The 15,760-nt window shown below is 39.9% G+C and overlaps 1 protein-coding gene across 3 annotated transcripts in view; it reads right to left on the bottom strand.

Annotated features, from left to right (window-relative positions):
• The window catches only part of vps13a (vacuolar protein sorting 13 homolog A), a 49,126-nt gene that overhangs the window by 15,681 nt on the left and 17,685 nt on the right, over positions 1-15,760 (bottom strand). For 2 of the 3 annotated variants that reach the window (XM_050050153.1, XM_050050155.1), the window contains exons 33-57: positions 15,239-15,546; positions 14,988-15,135; positions 14,130-14,301; positions 13,353-13,477; positions 13,034-13,203; positions 11,777-12,033; positions 11,469-11,653; positions 11,202-11,345; positions 10,774-10,983; positions 10,458-10,601; positions 9,884-9,985; positions 9,635-9,787; positions 9,297-9,555; positions 8,805-8,965; positions 8,394-8,497; positions 7,922-8,234; positions 6,660-6,796; positions 5,436-5,730; positions 5,187-5,291; positions 4,868-5,014; positions 4,536-4,667; positions 4,234-4,367; positions 2,653-2,721; positions 1,377-1,509; positions 10-67 (exon numbers count right to left, since the gene is read on the bottom strand). In XM_050050153.1, the coding sequence (XP_049906110.1) occupies positions 10-67; positions 1,377-1,509; positions 2,653-2,721; positions 4,234-4,367; positions 4,536-4,667; positions 4,868-5,014; positions 5,187-5,291; positions 5,436-5,730; positions 6,660-6,796; positions 7,922-8,234; positions 8,394-8,497; positions 8,805-8,965; positions 9,297-9,555; positions 9,635-9,787; positions 9,884-9,985; positions 10,458-10,601; positions 10,774-10,983; positions 11,202-11,345; positions 11,469-11,653; positions 11,777-12,033; positions 13,034-13,203; positions 13,353-13,477; positions 14,130-14,301; positions 14,988-15,135; positions 15,239-15,546 (4,165 nt within the window). The remainder of the gene's footprint in view (positions 1-9; positions 68-1,376; positions 1,510-2,652; positions 2,722-4,233; positions 4,368-4,535; positions 4,668-4,867; positions 5,015-5,186; positions 5,292-5,435; positions 5,731-6,659; positions 6,797-7,921; positions 8,235-8,393; positions 8,498-8,804; positions 8,966-9,296; positions 9,556-9,634; positions 9,788-9,883; positions 9,986-10,457; positions 10,602-10,773; positions 10,984-11,201; positions 11,346-11,468; positions 11,654-11,776; positions 12,034-13,033; positions 13,204-13,352; positions 13,478-14,129; positions 14,302-14,987; positions 15,136-15,238; positions 15,547-15,760) is intronic. The other variant, XM_050050154.1, reaches the window with a different exon arrangement.

Here is a 15,760-nt window from a genome sequence, read left to right as displayed (position 1 = left end):
TTACTTTACCTTCATACAAGGAGATCACATACAGTTTTCCATCATTGTTCATGTCCTGACGCTGGTCCTGAAGACACAAGAGCAGACAAACACACAAAAGTATTTACACAAACATCCCAGTGTCTCATCTAACAATTGTGTTCACATCTACAACACAACAAAGGTTAAACTGTCTCAACATTTCATATTTTAAGACTAAGAGGCAGAAAATGGATGAACTAGACCAAATCTATTTCTACAGATTCTTCACTATAAGTACATATTGTCACTAGAGCTGCAACAATTAATTGATTGATCAATAGTTGTAAACTAGTATTAAATGAATTAATTCACCAACTAATTTATGATGGATTAATCAGTTTGAGCAATTTTTAAGAGAAAAAAACAATCTCTGATTCCAGCTTCTTAAATGTGAATATTTTCTGGTTTCTTGGGTCATCTTGGGCTTTGGAAAACACTGATATTTTTCATCATTTTCTGACATTTCATAGACCAAACAATTAATCAATCTATTGGGAAAATAACTGACAGATTAAAAATTCCTTCAAGGCGGTCTTGAGATATCACATTAACAATGTTTCGACACATAGGGTCACAATGACCCTGACCTTTGACTGCCAAATTCTAATCAGTTCATGCTTGACTCAAAATCAACATGTGTGCTAGACTGGAGGAAATTCCCTCGAGGCCTTCTTGACCTATCACGTTCGTGAGAAAGAGACAGATTCAAGGTCACAGTGACCTTGACATTTGACAAACAAATTCGGATCAGTTCATCGTTGAGTACAAGCTGACTTTTGTCCCAAATTTGAAGAAATTTCTTCAAGGCCTTTGAAGATATTGCTTTCACGAGAATGGGATGAACAGACAACCAAAAAACACGATGCATCTGGCCATCACAGCAATTGCTGGCACAGAGGCATAAAAAGTGTGACTCAACGTGTTACTGTAATCGCAATGCAATGTTGTTCTATATGAAAATATGTCACTGCTGCCTCTAGTGCTTTAAAAATTGTATGTCTTTTTATACTGCATCAACTTTGCCTCGAGTTTTAGCACTGAATTACACTTGATGATCATTACATTCTTGTGACTAAAAAAACTAGAAATGGTAAAATATTTTTTTTTTTGTTTGTTTGTTTGCTTTTTTGTGCTTTGTTGTATTTTAGGTAGCATTGTGTAACATCTTGGCCAGGCGACGACAGATGAAAAATAGCCTTTTGCTTATTCTGGTATTTGTATACCATGTGTATTTATTAATTTGCACAGTCCCCTCTTAAATTAACTAAACTTAACTAAAGTAAAATAAAGTAACGGATTACATGCTACACAGTTAAATAAATCTCAGTAATTGTATCTTGGGTTCAGCACAGTACCTCTTCACTCTTCAGCTTCCCACTGTAAGAACCGCACTTCCAGCAAAGCTCCCGGGACCCAGTGGGCTCCGTCCAGGTGTAGTGCACAGCTTTCCCTGCCTCCAGCTCCTCTTGCTCCGCCTCTTTTTGAGAGCTGCACGCACAAGAGACGCAACCAGACACACACATACCATATGTATCAGTAACATCACTTACAGCTACTACTAAACAAGAAATTATAATCAGCTGAGTTGAGATGACAGTAAGCAAACAATGACAGACGACGGTACAGTAAAACAGAGGACAATATAACAGAGCCCAGCCACCAAGAATATACCGCCATGACAACCATCCAATCCAAAGTACCTGTCCGACAGAATACAAAAAACAGTTCCCATCAACAGACAGAAAAATGACAGTATGTGACGGTACGACAGCCAAACACCAAAAAGTCCCCAATACCTCCAACTGGAGAGATAAGGCATGTATACGCATGTTCACTCTGATACGAATCTCTATCCGAGCGAAACAAAGCAGGAATGGGAAAATGAAATAACTTACAGATGGAGGTGGAAAATAAGAGAAAACTAGTGGAAGCAACAGAACTACTGGAGGAAGCAGGAGGTGTGATTCCGCTGGCAGAATCCCATCCAGTCAGCAGCATTCAAAACTAGTACTTCTACAAGTAAAGATGATTTAACACTTGATAAGAGATCAAAGAAACGTAGCAATAAATAAATAAATAGGCTTAGATGTCTAACCTGCTCCTTTTACTCCATCCCAATGGTCCTTAAACTTTTTAGATCAGTGAAAAATTCCAGCAGTTTAATAAAAATGTACAATAAAGTTTTATGATATTATTTTTGATGAGGCCTGTGCTGTATATATTTCTCATTGGTAAGTTTTAGGAGCAGATTACACAGACAAACCAGACTCAGAACTGAAGCAGTCTTCTTCTACTTATCTTTACCTGCACTCTTCATCTGACCACACTCTGCTCTCAAGTGTGTTGTCACAATAATTTGCCTGTGATATTAGTCTTACAATATTCCACCAATTTGTATCTATGTGCTGCATCATTTGTGTCTTTATGCGTATGAGTATTTGGATCATTCTTGGTCTTTGGAAGTGTTTTAATGCTACAATTATACTGTCATCCTTGGCTCCCCCCTCATTTTGCATAAGCATGCTGTAATGCTAGCTATCTGCAGCTGTTCTTATTCTCCAGTCCATAATTCTATGTCTTTATCTGAGTTCAGAGTGCGTCAGAAGAGTTTCCCCTTTTCATATTTTCTACCTGTCCTCCTCCAATGAGAAGGAGAGGTCGAGCAGCTCGTCAGCCACCCACGTTGTTTCTGTCCCGGCGCTGCATGACCCACAACACACAAACATAAATGGCTATCAGCAAATACAAACACTGTTAGTTGTCATTAACTCAACTGTTAAAGGCTTCTGAAACAAGAGGGAAAAAAGTATCATCGTCATTCAGCAAATGTGCAAAATACAAATCAATGAAATGTGAATGTGAATGATGCACATGAAGAAATCCTACGATTACAAAGTGAGTCATTTGAAGAGACTTAATTTAGAAAAAAAAAAAAAAAAAAAAAGTGATAGAAATAAGCAGAAACCTAAAGTGAAAATAAAACACAGAGGCTGAATGAACGGGCATGACACAACTGGGAAAACATCCAAAGAGATTATTTTGTTAAACTTGATTATTCACTTCTTTATCTTAAGGCGAGTGCGACATCAGGGCAACATAATTTAAATGAAAATTGGAACACTTTGAAATCACATTTACAGACAAGACTTACACCAGAGAAACCGTGACGTATTACTGTATGAAACAAAGCTATACAAAATGTTATGCACAAACTGAAGGTAACAGGTTTCAAGCAAACTGAATTCTATGTCAAGGTTTCAAGTCTTATATCTAGCTACACCAAAATAAAGTACGGAGTGCCGATCCTCTCTCAGCAAATACTTAAAATACATTTCACTTCCTTTCTCATTCACTCCCTGTCTCCTTCCTCGCTCCTGCATCTCAATCAGGTCATTTATTGAGCCCCCAACATAACTTTCATTTTTAATTTATGCGTTAGCCTCTGTGTCACATGCTTGATCACATGATGAACCATGGTGACATGCTTCATTCATCATGCTTAGCATTAAACTTCTTTTCTTTCTAGGTATGCATCCCCAGATATTCGGCTTGTTGAATGCCATCAGCCTATCACCAAATAAGATGACATTAACCAATGGCAATGGCTGAAGGCTGATGTTTACCTTTTGTGTTGCACCAAATTTGCACAGGCCAAATGTAGTGTTGGTTATTTGCTGTCAGTTTCAGAAAGCAGTAACTAGCATAGCCAGCTGCTGATCTAGAGAAGAAACCACTGGCTGGTCCCCTCTCTGGCATGACTTAGGAGGGCAACAGCTGCCAGGTGCATGTGTGGCTTGTGGTTTTTTTTTTATGTTTGCTTTCAGTGGGCAGCTGTCAAGCTACACATCTCATATCTTGGATGAGAAAAGAAATAGGCTAAGCTGCAAAAAGCAGATATTATCATCTTTGTAAAGAATAACATGTATCTTACTAAGAAGTAAGCTGTGAAGTACCAGTAATTTTCTTTTCTTTTTATCATTAATATTGGAAGAGGAGGAACACAGTATGATAAATAAACAATGACAAAACATCTGTATTATCATCTGCTAATTTCTGAGCATCAGAATCAGTATCGTCTCAGAATTTTACAATCAGCGCATCCCTAATTTTTTCTCCTCCCTAGTCTGACCATATTCGCACAATCGCTGACACAAAACTGCATTGTTAAAAAATGTATATGTCCTTCTAACTGTCCTTCTTTTGTTCTCTCACCTCTGATGGAAATGCAGTGTCTGGTCTTTTGTGTGATTGATGATGAGGAAGGGGGCTGCGCCGTCATGATACTCAGAGAATCGGATTATGGCCGAGTGCTCTGACAGGTTCACGTCTACAGTGATCCCGCCCACCTGCAAAAAAGAAGCAAATAACAGTCTTGTCAAAACAAGGGTTTTTTAAATGCTCTGGAAGCCAGTGTGAGTACATTTTGTCAGGACTCAATATACTTAAACATCAACTGTCACTTGTAATAAATGACTTCACATGAAGGGACAACTCTTATCTTTGTGTGTACTTACAGAGTTGTCCAGATGCAGCAACAGGCAGTTTTCCGGTCGCGTGAAGTCAATAGTGCGAGGAGGCAATAAGCAACCTTCTACTTTGATCTTTAGCCGCTTGGTGTCGTTCTCAGGCCAGAAGGGGATGGCTGACTAAATGTGGAATAAAACAAAACCCTTTATAAACACTGGAAGTAAAGGTTTCATCTTAAATGTTACACAGGAAATCATAATAATGAATGTATACATTTAAGTATAATTACAAGAAGTAGTACTATCATTAGCAGTAGTATTCCAAAATAATGCATGTGCAGAGGAACACAGATGTAAACAATAACAGGTTTGGCTCCTACCTGTTCTGGCAGAGCCTCGGTCCAGTTGTCCTGCCCCTCTTCACATATGAAAACGCTGTGCTTGGTTCTGTTGACCAGCATGTAAAACGGCACGAAAGACACGATGCGGGTCAGACTGAAACTGCTCGCATCAATCTTCACACCAACCTGAGGTCAGACAGACGTCACACAAATACACAGATGATGATTATGTACTTATTCAATTACATAACCTACCATAGTCACATAAAAAGTGATTTAATATTCCTTCCAAATGCAGGGTATGTGACAGTGAGTCTAAAATTATGTCTGAATATCAGCCAGTGTGGCAAAATCTTACCAGGTAATCTTTGTATCGGCCTTTGCATTTGACATCTCCGTAGCTACCGACTGTATCCAGGGAGAATTCATCAGAGAGTTCACTGTCTGAGATCATAAGACGGACCTGAGTGATGAAAAGAAATACACAACATATATATACACAAGTAGTTCTCAAACTTTTTCTGTCAACATCTGTGAAGTTTCTCCTTATGTGCATAATGCAACCAGATTTCAAAATTGATTAGGCTTAACTGTAAAACCCTCTCACCTTGTTGTTTTTCAGGAAGTACCGAGGCTTGAAGGAGAAAAGCAGTGGCATGTCGTAGTCGAGGGGATGTTTACGGTGGATGTCATCAGCTTTGTACTGCAGCAACCTGCCTGTCTTGTTCTCCATCCAATATGGTGAGTGGATAGCCACCACTGTTTGTCCCAGGTCGTATTTAACATGCACTGCTATGTCCAGCTCAGCCTTTTTCCTCTCCGCCCCTTCACCATCGTCTTCGTCATTCTCTCGCTGAGACTGGAATACTATGAAGGTGATCTCCTCCTGGTCACTGCGGAGACTGTAAGACAGGATAATGTGTTGATTTAAATTAGAAATGTAAATGTTACTACAGAAAGCATTTTAGATTTGCTCTTTACACCACAGACTATGTGAAACAAAAATGGGAAAAAGAGCTGGAAATAACTGAGGACATGTGGCTGAATGCCTGGGAAAGACAGTCGCCCTCCACCAACTCCTGGACCTGGATAAACCTAATTCCCTTTTTATCACTCCCAAACAGATGTCTATACAACCTGGCACTCAGCTATGCTGCTGGAGGGAATGTTGAGAAATCATTGTTGATCAAGCTCATGTTTACTGCTCTTGTCCCTGTATTCACACTTTCTGGAAGGTAGTAGCATGAATTATCTCAGTGGCCGTACAACATTCACATCTCTCGATCTTGGACATATCCCTAACAGCCTAAATCACGATGATACCTACCTCCTACAGTAAAGTTCTTGCTGGCAACAAGTAAAAAGGCAACTACAAAATAGTGGTGTCAGTAAAATTGTCCCACTGCTGCCCTCTTGTAAATACTGTTTACCGCCTACATCTCCTTGAACAGATGATCAGACCAACTTTATACGACTCCAAAAAGAATTGGGAGAAAAGCTGTGTGAAAAGTATTTATTAAGCCAATGAGAAAGATCTTAACTATTGTATGTACAGTGTGCAATATTTTATTTTAAATTACGCAAATTTGCCTTAACTTACTGACCATCCCATGACCTCATAATTTTTTTTGTTTCGTATTTGCTTTTTTCTTACTGCTCTTACAATGTAAAAAAAATATTCAGGAATAAAAAAGTAGAACAATGACTCTCCTATAAAGAAACTGCCCTTTCACAAAAACGTTGGTGATGACCAATGTGCTCAACATATGTAGACAACAGGACTAACAACAGGAAAGTAAAACATTAACAATAAATGAAACTGATAACAAACCTGTACTCAGAGGACCAGTCCTGAGCCAAGTAGTTCAACAGGACGAGATTGAGACTTGATTGGTTGATGACTGCGGTCTGGAGCTGGGCAGAGTGGCCCGGGTTCAGAGTGACTTCAGGTGCAGTGTTTCCACTGTCCTGTTGAGCAGGAGGCAGAGAGGGACACTGAGTTTCATTGGTTCGCCAAAAAGGCTCAGTATTAATTCTAATAAAATATGTAAGAAAAAAGGAAGAAAAAGGAATTCTCTCACTTAATTTAGAGCTTGTTCCACATGATCCAAGAGCAATATTTAGTGCACTTAAATTAATCATGTGCACCCTTTGTGTTACCATGATGGTGAATTTGCACAATTTTCAAAGTGTATTCACTTTAGTAACTGACCATTTTCCACAGTGTAGCATATTCTTAAAATTTTAGGTTTTCTATCTTCCTGGCGACAATGCAGTTGCAATAAGAGACTATAATTTTCTTGTCGGTGCATTCATTGATGCTCAAACATCTGGAAGAAGTCTTTCAAAAAGCACTGCATTTACAAGCTGTGTTTTTGAAATTATAACTTCAAGGATAATCAACAAGCAAACATGGATGCTGTGAAACAGGGCAGCTCAATTATGGCAAAATAATCACTATGATTTTAGCATGATACTTCTGATAACTTGATTTATTCAATGTCTTTTTAACAGTGATTTTTCTATATATTTATTTGAATTTTAAATATATTTCAACTGAAAAGCAAATGAAAAAATGTTTTAAAACACAAGATTAAGAAAATAAATAATATATTGATATAAACAAGGCACAAGGGGAGAGGGAGAGCGCTGTTAACAGAGGAGCGATTAACAGGAATGAATATGTTTCATGCTTTTTACCTGATTGTCTGAATAAGTTGTTACATTAGTTGTTAGTTGCTTCTTAGAAATAAAGTCACTATAAGTGTCTGAAAAGCTGCTAAATCTAGAGAGAACGTCACCAAGCTGGTAACACTGAGCGCACGGCTGTAAAGAAAAGGTGTGCGCAGGATTTATACACAAGACAAAACAAGGGCATCATTGTGAAACAGAATGTGGCACAATAATCATTTAATCACAATTATCTTTTTTATCTTGTTTGTCTATTATCTTGTTTGTCTCAAGTCTCAAATGTCAGTCTTCAAACAACTGTGCAGTTTTGAAAATTTGTAGTGCACTGAAACATGCAAACCCATTTGTTCCTTTCCAGTTTACACAGGCCACTCTGAGCGATGATTACCACACACATCCTACCTTCAGTTTGTAAGAGATGGGGTAAGGCAGCAGGTTACGTATCACGATGGAAGGCCACAGGTGAAGCACGAAGGGCACATCAAAGTTCTCCCCAACACCTCCAGTGTGTTTGAATGTCACGGCATCTTTTAATGGCACCATGTTGACCGTCAGCACACCACCCTGATCTCCGCTGCGACGGCAGGTCTGCTGGAGGCTTGTCTCAGGCTGCTGGTTGTTGATGTCTTCGTAGCTGAAGCCCTCTGAGCACTCGAACTGCTCACCCTGATCGTCAGCGTCGTCCTCTGTTACTGGCTGAAGGCTTAGCTCAGACCTGAGGGGGGGCAGCAGAGAAAAAATATGGGGCAAGGAGTGTGTACAATAAAATGTGTGCCTCTCTTCATTATACCCTCTGTTTGCTGTTTTGTGCACAGACAGACGGAAAAACAGACTGTATGAAGATGTACAAGCTTGACTGTGTGTTTGCCCTCACCTGTATGAGTCCAGAGGCACACAGAACTCTTCAGTCGGGAGAGCTGTTCCCAGACATGTTGATCCTTCAAAAACTTTGAATGGGATTAAGAAATGATTGATGATCTGCATAAAAGAGGAGAAAATCAAGTAGGACTTATTACGATTAAAATGTATTGTCTTGTGTTACAATTTGATCTCTAATCCTATTCTATCTTAACGAATATGTATGGATATTACCTAATTTTAAAACATGCAAATAGAACAGGAGCTCAGACATGCTATTTGCTTGGCAGAGCACTTAGGGGGTGCATATCATCACCCTTTGCAGGTGCTTTGAGAATTGCATGGTGTCGTTTTGTCTTATTTGTGCAGGTTAAGCAGCTGCAAAAGCCGCGTAATCCTTTTGGGAATTAGCCCATCACTGTGTTACCTGGAAAGGAGAGCGGATCTTGATGTACTTGCTGCCCTCCACGGAGTAAATCTGACAGACCAGGAAACGAGTGACTCCAGAGTCTTTGTGCATGACGCTGTACATTCCCCTGCCCACCTTGATCAGGGGGATTACACTGGCTGAGGTGTGGCCCATCGGAGCTGGGGAGGGCAGAGGAAATAGGAGAAGTTCATATGCGTTTGACTTTGAGTATTTTACCATGACATTTTTCTTATAGTAGATAATTTGATGAAAAAACAAGAGAAAGGAGAGGGAGAATAAATGATATTGACATTTGTCAGAGAAGATAAGCACCATTTTTTTCAAAATAAAAACAGACATAATTTCATTTCATTATTTAAAAATCAAATCTTTTTTATCGTTTACAATCTGTGCTTTAACTTCATGGTAAATCCAAGTTGACTGCCAAGTTGCATCAGTGTTTCCTAGCATTTGCATATACAGTATAATTGTGTATGCAGGTCAACTCACTAGGCTCTATGTAGTAGTCCCTTCCACTCAAGGAGATCATGGCTGAGAACTGGTCGGAGTCTGTCGTGGTGGAATAGTCCATCCCGAGCGTTTCCCCATCCTGCAGCGTCACTGTGCCGTTGGTGCTCTGATGGCCGGTGGGACAAAACATCTCACTGTGGCGGACAGACACTTGCAAACCCAGGCGGTTTTTCACTACAAACGGAGCTTCATCTTTCTGGAAGGAGTCAGCTGTCTGTTTAGCAGCCTCTGCAAAAGCCTGGGAAAAGAACACAAACATTATAGATGATCGCCCATCCTTACACTTCCTGTTAAAATGATTACGCCGCTTCTCTTACCGTGCCCAGGTTACTTAGCATGGCAAGTCCACATTTGGAGAGGGTGATGTTGAGCTGATCTTCACTGCTGATGACAATGACCGTCTTATAGTCTGGGACATTGAAATCCACTTCATCTGACAAACCTGTGTACTTCACTGGCTTCTTCTTCATCTGGTTATAGGATAGCGAATTGTTAGAATCACTGTGCATGTGTGTATGCATGTGTGATGATACAGAATGCGTGTGTGTGTTGATGTATATCAGTACCTTCAGTTCCAGTTTCCATGGCCTGAAACCATCTCTTGTGTCATCTTCCAAGGGCTCCAGCAGCGGTTCCCACACTCCCATCATATCATTGTAATAATGAACCTAAAGGCAAAAGGCAAGAAACTTTAGTGACCTTTACAGCCATGTGAGCTCTGGCCATAACAAGCTGGGAAATGTAAGCAAGCAAAAGCAGTGGAAAAATAAAATAAAACAAAACAAAATAAATTTAAAATAAAATAAAATAAAATTAAACAAATAGAAAAAAAAGAAACAAAACAAAATGACCTAACCATCAACAAAGAAAAAAAAAGAAGATAAAATAAGTATCTAATTAATATAAGAAATTAAAATAAATAGGGGGGTTAATCTCTACAGGGCATAAAGTATAAAAAAAACATCATCTAAAAGTCTATTATGCATTTATACTTGAATGAACCACCAACCAAAAACACAGAAAACAACTTTAGAAGTCAAAAACATTTCTAGGGCTATTTTACAGTGATGTTAATTTTGGAATCAGGATAATGTCCTCGGATCAAATCTAGGAAATAAATACAGTGCTTGTGTGTGTTACCTCCAGGTTGAGCTCACTGTGTAAGTTAATGAGCGTGGACCAGTTTTTGACATCTCCATGGAAGGAGGACTTGGCCAGAAGCATCGGGACAGTGCGGTGTCCCACTCCAGCCTCCAGAGTCAGACAGATTGATTTGATGGTCACCTGCAGGGATGGATAGCCAATGAAATTACACAATCTGTTCTCTTTACTCTGCGTAAAGAAAAAAATACCACCGCAAAACCGAACATGGGTTTGTGGTATAACAGTGACTGTATATTATAGCATACAATTTACCATACAGTATTATTGGCTGTGTCACAATGGAGCCAAATACCTGTAATGACTCTCCTGATGGTATAAGTGGGGCCAGTGACTGCGTGTCTTCATCCCCCTCCTCTTCTAGGAACCACAGTTTGAGCTCCTTCCAGCTCCGTTTCTCCCACAGGTCCACAGGAACAGGACTGTCCAGCTCCTCTGGGGTCTCTGCTGTGGGAGTCAGTGCCGACTGGATGGTGATCACCGTGTTGATGATGATTGGAGATACCTGGGAGTCAGACAGCAGACACATAAAACTGGTTCATACCAACTTCTTAGCTGAAAGCTAAATGTCAATGTCTAACTGTTTTTTTCCTTAATCCCTGGAAAAACATGTTAACATTTGTATTTAAAAACAATGCATTTCATAGATTTAACTCCTGGATTCAGAATATGTAATAATAATACTAACAACAATAATAATAATAATAATAATAGAATAACTACCTTTAACGTGAGAGCATTGATGGAGACTTCCATAGCCTGAGGGGAGGATGGGGTCTGAGTACTCTGGAAGAACACCTGACAAGGCTGCAGCACTGTGGTCACATTGTTTTTCCTCTTCTCTCTCAAGAAGGGACACGCCACAACCTACAAGAACAACCGTTATCCAGACATTCTCTTTTATATCAGATATTTTTGCATGCACAATAACATTTTAATTCTTTTAATAATCTGCCTTTCTCAGGGTCACATTACAATGACAATACAAACCTTGAGGTCCTTGATCCCAGCAGTCATCTGTGATCCATCTGCACCACTTTTCATCACTAGTTCACACTGCGTGGTCATCACCAGGGCCGGAGCATCAGCACGCGTCAGGTCAGCCACAAAGACAATCTCAGGGTTACGCACCAGAACATTCATCTCGGTCTTTGACACCACGGCTGGAGCTACAGCTGACAGTGGCAGAGGGTATAAAAGGAAAACATCAGTTCATTTGTCTGATTAAGAGAACATGCAGATAGTTTTATTTTCTTGGATCACTTTCAACTAAAGTAAAACTGGTATAATTGACTCACTGGACTCCTTAGATGTAGTAGAGGAGTTAATATTCTTCTTCTCTCCTCCTCCAGTGCTGTTCTTGGGTTGTGGCACTTGAGCAAAACCCTGCTGGGTGGCCTTGAGAAAGATATCTGCCACTGTGAGAAGGAACTCCATGCTGGCACACAGGTACACATCCTGCACCAGTGTGTCCAAAGTGGTGCCCTCACGGCCCTGACGGTAGTTCACCTCCACCATCATGTTCTGCTCTGCACCAGGACGCATTGCAATCATCCTGAAGAAGACACAAGTTAAAGATTTCAACAGAGGGGATGCAGAGGAGAGAATAAATGTCACAAGATGGATATAAAAGAGAGACTGAGAGAGTGAATAATGAGAAGACGGTGTGTAGAATCTTAACTAAATATTAAAGCTGCCCCCTAATAGTTGACCAAACTGTTAGTCGGTGAGAATAGTCTTAGTCAACCAAGTTTTCATTGGTCAGTCAGTGCAGACTTATAAATAGAAAGAGATGGCACTTGTTGCTGTGCGATGATGACAGTACGGCTGTGAATGCACTGAAGAGAAAACTAACAGAACAAATTGACAAGAGACAGGAGTTCACAAGGAGTCTCGAGACCAGCATATATTGTGTATCCAAGCTGCTGTCCTAGACCAACATTTTAAGATCACCTTATTCCTTGAAGCAGAGAAATGAGACAAGATACATTGAGAGTTTATTTCCGGCTCAGAGAGAGGATCATTACAGCAGTACAGTATTTGTTAAAGGTTCATAAATGTCATCTTATATTGTGTTTCAGTCTCCTTGCTGGTTGTTCCAACACATTCATAATAACTACCGCTTTTGCTGTTTGCATTGTCGTTAACAGGCAGCTCACTTTGTGCGTGCACTTGTAAAATGTATATTTTGTGGTTCATTATCAATGTAGTACTCTGTAGCACTCTGTAATGTTTCTCACAACATTCTTTCTCAGCCCTGGAACTCAAACCATCCCCCCCCCCAAATATAACTAATAAATTAATACCATAAATGTACAATGACAAGTCAACAGACAGCTTGAACTGTTTGTTGACTTGTCATTGTACATTTATGGACTATTAGTCGACTGGGAAAAACATTCTCTTGTCATCTTGGGGTTTGGCCATTTTTCATGGTTTGACCAGCAAAAGTACAAAAGTAGACATCTCTCACTGGATGCGTATGACTGAGTGTAACAGTGTAGAGTGTATTGTGTGCCTAGAGTAATTAATATGTGTGTGTGTGTCTTTAGTACCTCGGGGTGACCATCTTGATTCTGGGTCTCTTGTCATCTAGAAGGCAGGCAGCCAGTCTGACTGAGGCCTTCATGGAGCTGTCAGAGTACATGTGGACGGAGGTGGAGATGGTGCCCAGAGTGAACTCTGCCAGCTTCAGCTGCTCATCGTGTGAGTCCAACAGCTGTAACTAGATAATGACATATACACTGTGTTAGATTGTGCTGGCTGTGCGAGTATTGTAAAGTGAGGAAGGACATGTCTCATGTTCACACATCACTTGTGCTTGACTAACTTTGTGTGTGTATGTGTGTGTGTGTGTGTGTGTGTGTGCATTACCTCATTGTCATTAGGGCTATACAGGACCAGCGTCATTGAGTCGAACTTGAAGTCTAATTTGAGCGTGTTCTTCAACTTGCTGCTTTTGTGGGGCTCTACAACTGCAGCCGTCACTACTGTGTTACCTACAAAGTTATCACAGCACAAATCCATGTCATGAAGGTTCATTTGTTTTTGGTTACAATGGTTTAAAATACTTTCATTTGAAGAAAACACATTTTCAGATTTTGTAAGCTGTAAGTAAGAATGTTCTTCAAACCTTATCCGTCAAACTCAAAGCTAAAATGGTCCATTCTCATTTGGTGGACTGACACAACCCAGCAAGCAATAGTCGTGATTTAAACGTATTGGCTATATTTAGCTCCGATTTAGTCTAGCTACATGTAACCCAAATCTAGCCGATTTAATTTTGAAATTGATTAAATGTAATTTTCGCCATTGCAGATGGCGTGCGGTATGATATTCAATCACATATGGAGAGTCAACAGTAATTAAAATATGTTTATCTCCATTTTTTGGACATGGTCTCTACATAGCCGTATAATTGATGACGTCTACACTTTGGCTATGGTTAGACGTCTACCAAATTTTCACTGACAGCCCAAATTCAGCCGTGATTTAGCCTAGACATCAGGTCTTCATGTAGACGGCTATTAGACATTTTTTAAACCAAAAAATGCTTGCTGGGAAATGTACTCATGTGTCCATTCATATCTTATGTCTACTGTCTAATTTTTAGAACTTAACACACAAACAAGCATGACCACAATGACTTACTGCTGGCTGGTCCAGTGGTTCCAGAGCCCTGGGACTCTTTGTTAGAGACAGAGTCAGAGGAGTGGTCACTGATGGGCGGAGGAGCAGGAGGTGGAACAGCATCAGACTTCTCTGACAAGTTCTCACTCAGAGTTCTCAGGACCACTGTCATGTCATCCTGGCTGAGGATCAGCTGTTAGGAACACACACAGAAACTGATAATAACCTACTTGGGAAAATGGTTGTCGATTTAGAGTTTTACCGTAAACCTTATGTTGGGATCAGATATCAGAATGGACAAAATTCTAATATGCTCATTTTCAGGTTCATTTTGTATTTTCGGTTCCTACTAGAACTTGTTTACATGTTTTAATCTTAGATGACTGTGACAGAGTATAGCGGCACTTTTTACAGTGAAAAATCATCAATAAAAGCTAGAAATGACCAAAAAGGCAACCAAGTTTGTGTTTCCCTGATGTTAGCATGTAGCTACATAATGTATACACATGCAGTAACGTGCCTGGAACAGATGACCAGACAAAGAAATCTGTCATGAGCTGTTGTCAGCGCATCTTGAAAGTAGAAAATAATGTTGGAAACAACAACAACACAAGTATTCAGAATGGTCTGAAGCCTGAGGTTTTTGCTAACAGGGATTACTCTTATATACATTTACATTCATACATTATTTTAAACTTTGGCCCCATTTAATATGAACATCTGACATTTGAATATTATACATACATACATATATATATATATATATATATATATATATATCTTCCAGAATTACAGAAAATGCAGAAATTAGTGTTTAAGAAAGATTAATTTGCTGTATATCAGTCATTCCTTCTCATGCTAGCTTACAGCACTACTTACACTCATGGGCTTAAGATGAGCAGTGATCTCTATGTCTGGTATGCTGTGGTACCAGTTGGATGAAAGATTTCTCTGCACTTCCAAGTCCAGGCTGACCGGCATCAACAGCTCGGTGTCTCCCTGAAAACCCCCATCAATGTATGTGGTCCTGTGGAAGAAGAAGCAACAACACACAAATAATGAGAGAAGCTATTGAGAGAGTATGTGATTATTGTGATTCTTCATAATCCCTAAAATGTCTGGTCTCTGACCTGTACATCTTGAGGTCAGTCAGTCTCACAGTCATTATATCCACAACAGGCGGGATCTTAGCATCGCTTTTACAGGGCTGCTTGGAAAAGCGGTTCTTGACTGACAACAGACCGAGGTCAGCGACAATGACATTGGAGGAAGAGGAGGACTGGGGCAGGAAGATGACGGGCGCGTTGAAGTGGACGTTCAGAGCGATACGAGTGCTCCGCTCTGCCAGCTCCTTCACACCTGACGCTGCTTTCTCTGCAGCCTGAACTGTCACCTCAGCCAAGGCATCTTTAGCCTCTTGAAAGTTATTGATAAATGCCTGAGAGGAAGAATGAAGAGAAAACAACAGAATGTAGGAAAGAAATTATTAGGAGTCTGGGTTTAAATACAGAAAAAACACGGGTCCACAGAAATATTAACATATATGCATCATTAGTTTTAAGTGAGTCAGTAAGTAATTCATATTAAATTAAGTTTTATGGCACTCCTAATTTCATTATCACCTTATAAAACAAATGGAAAGACTCACATAT

The sequence above is a fragment of the Epinephelus moara genome, chromosome 8, assembly GCF_006386435.1.
Source record: "Epinephelus moara isolate mb chromosome 8, YSFRI_EMoa_1.0, whole genome shotgun sequence".
Taxonomy (NCBI): Eukaryota; Metazoa; Chordata; class Actinopteri; order Perciformes; family Serranidae; genus Epinephelus; species Epinephelus moara.
This window is presented reverse-complemented; position numbering and strand designations above follow the sequence as displayed.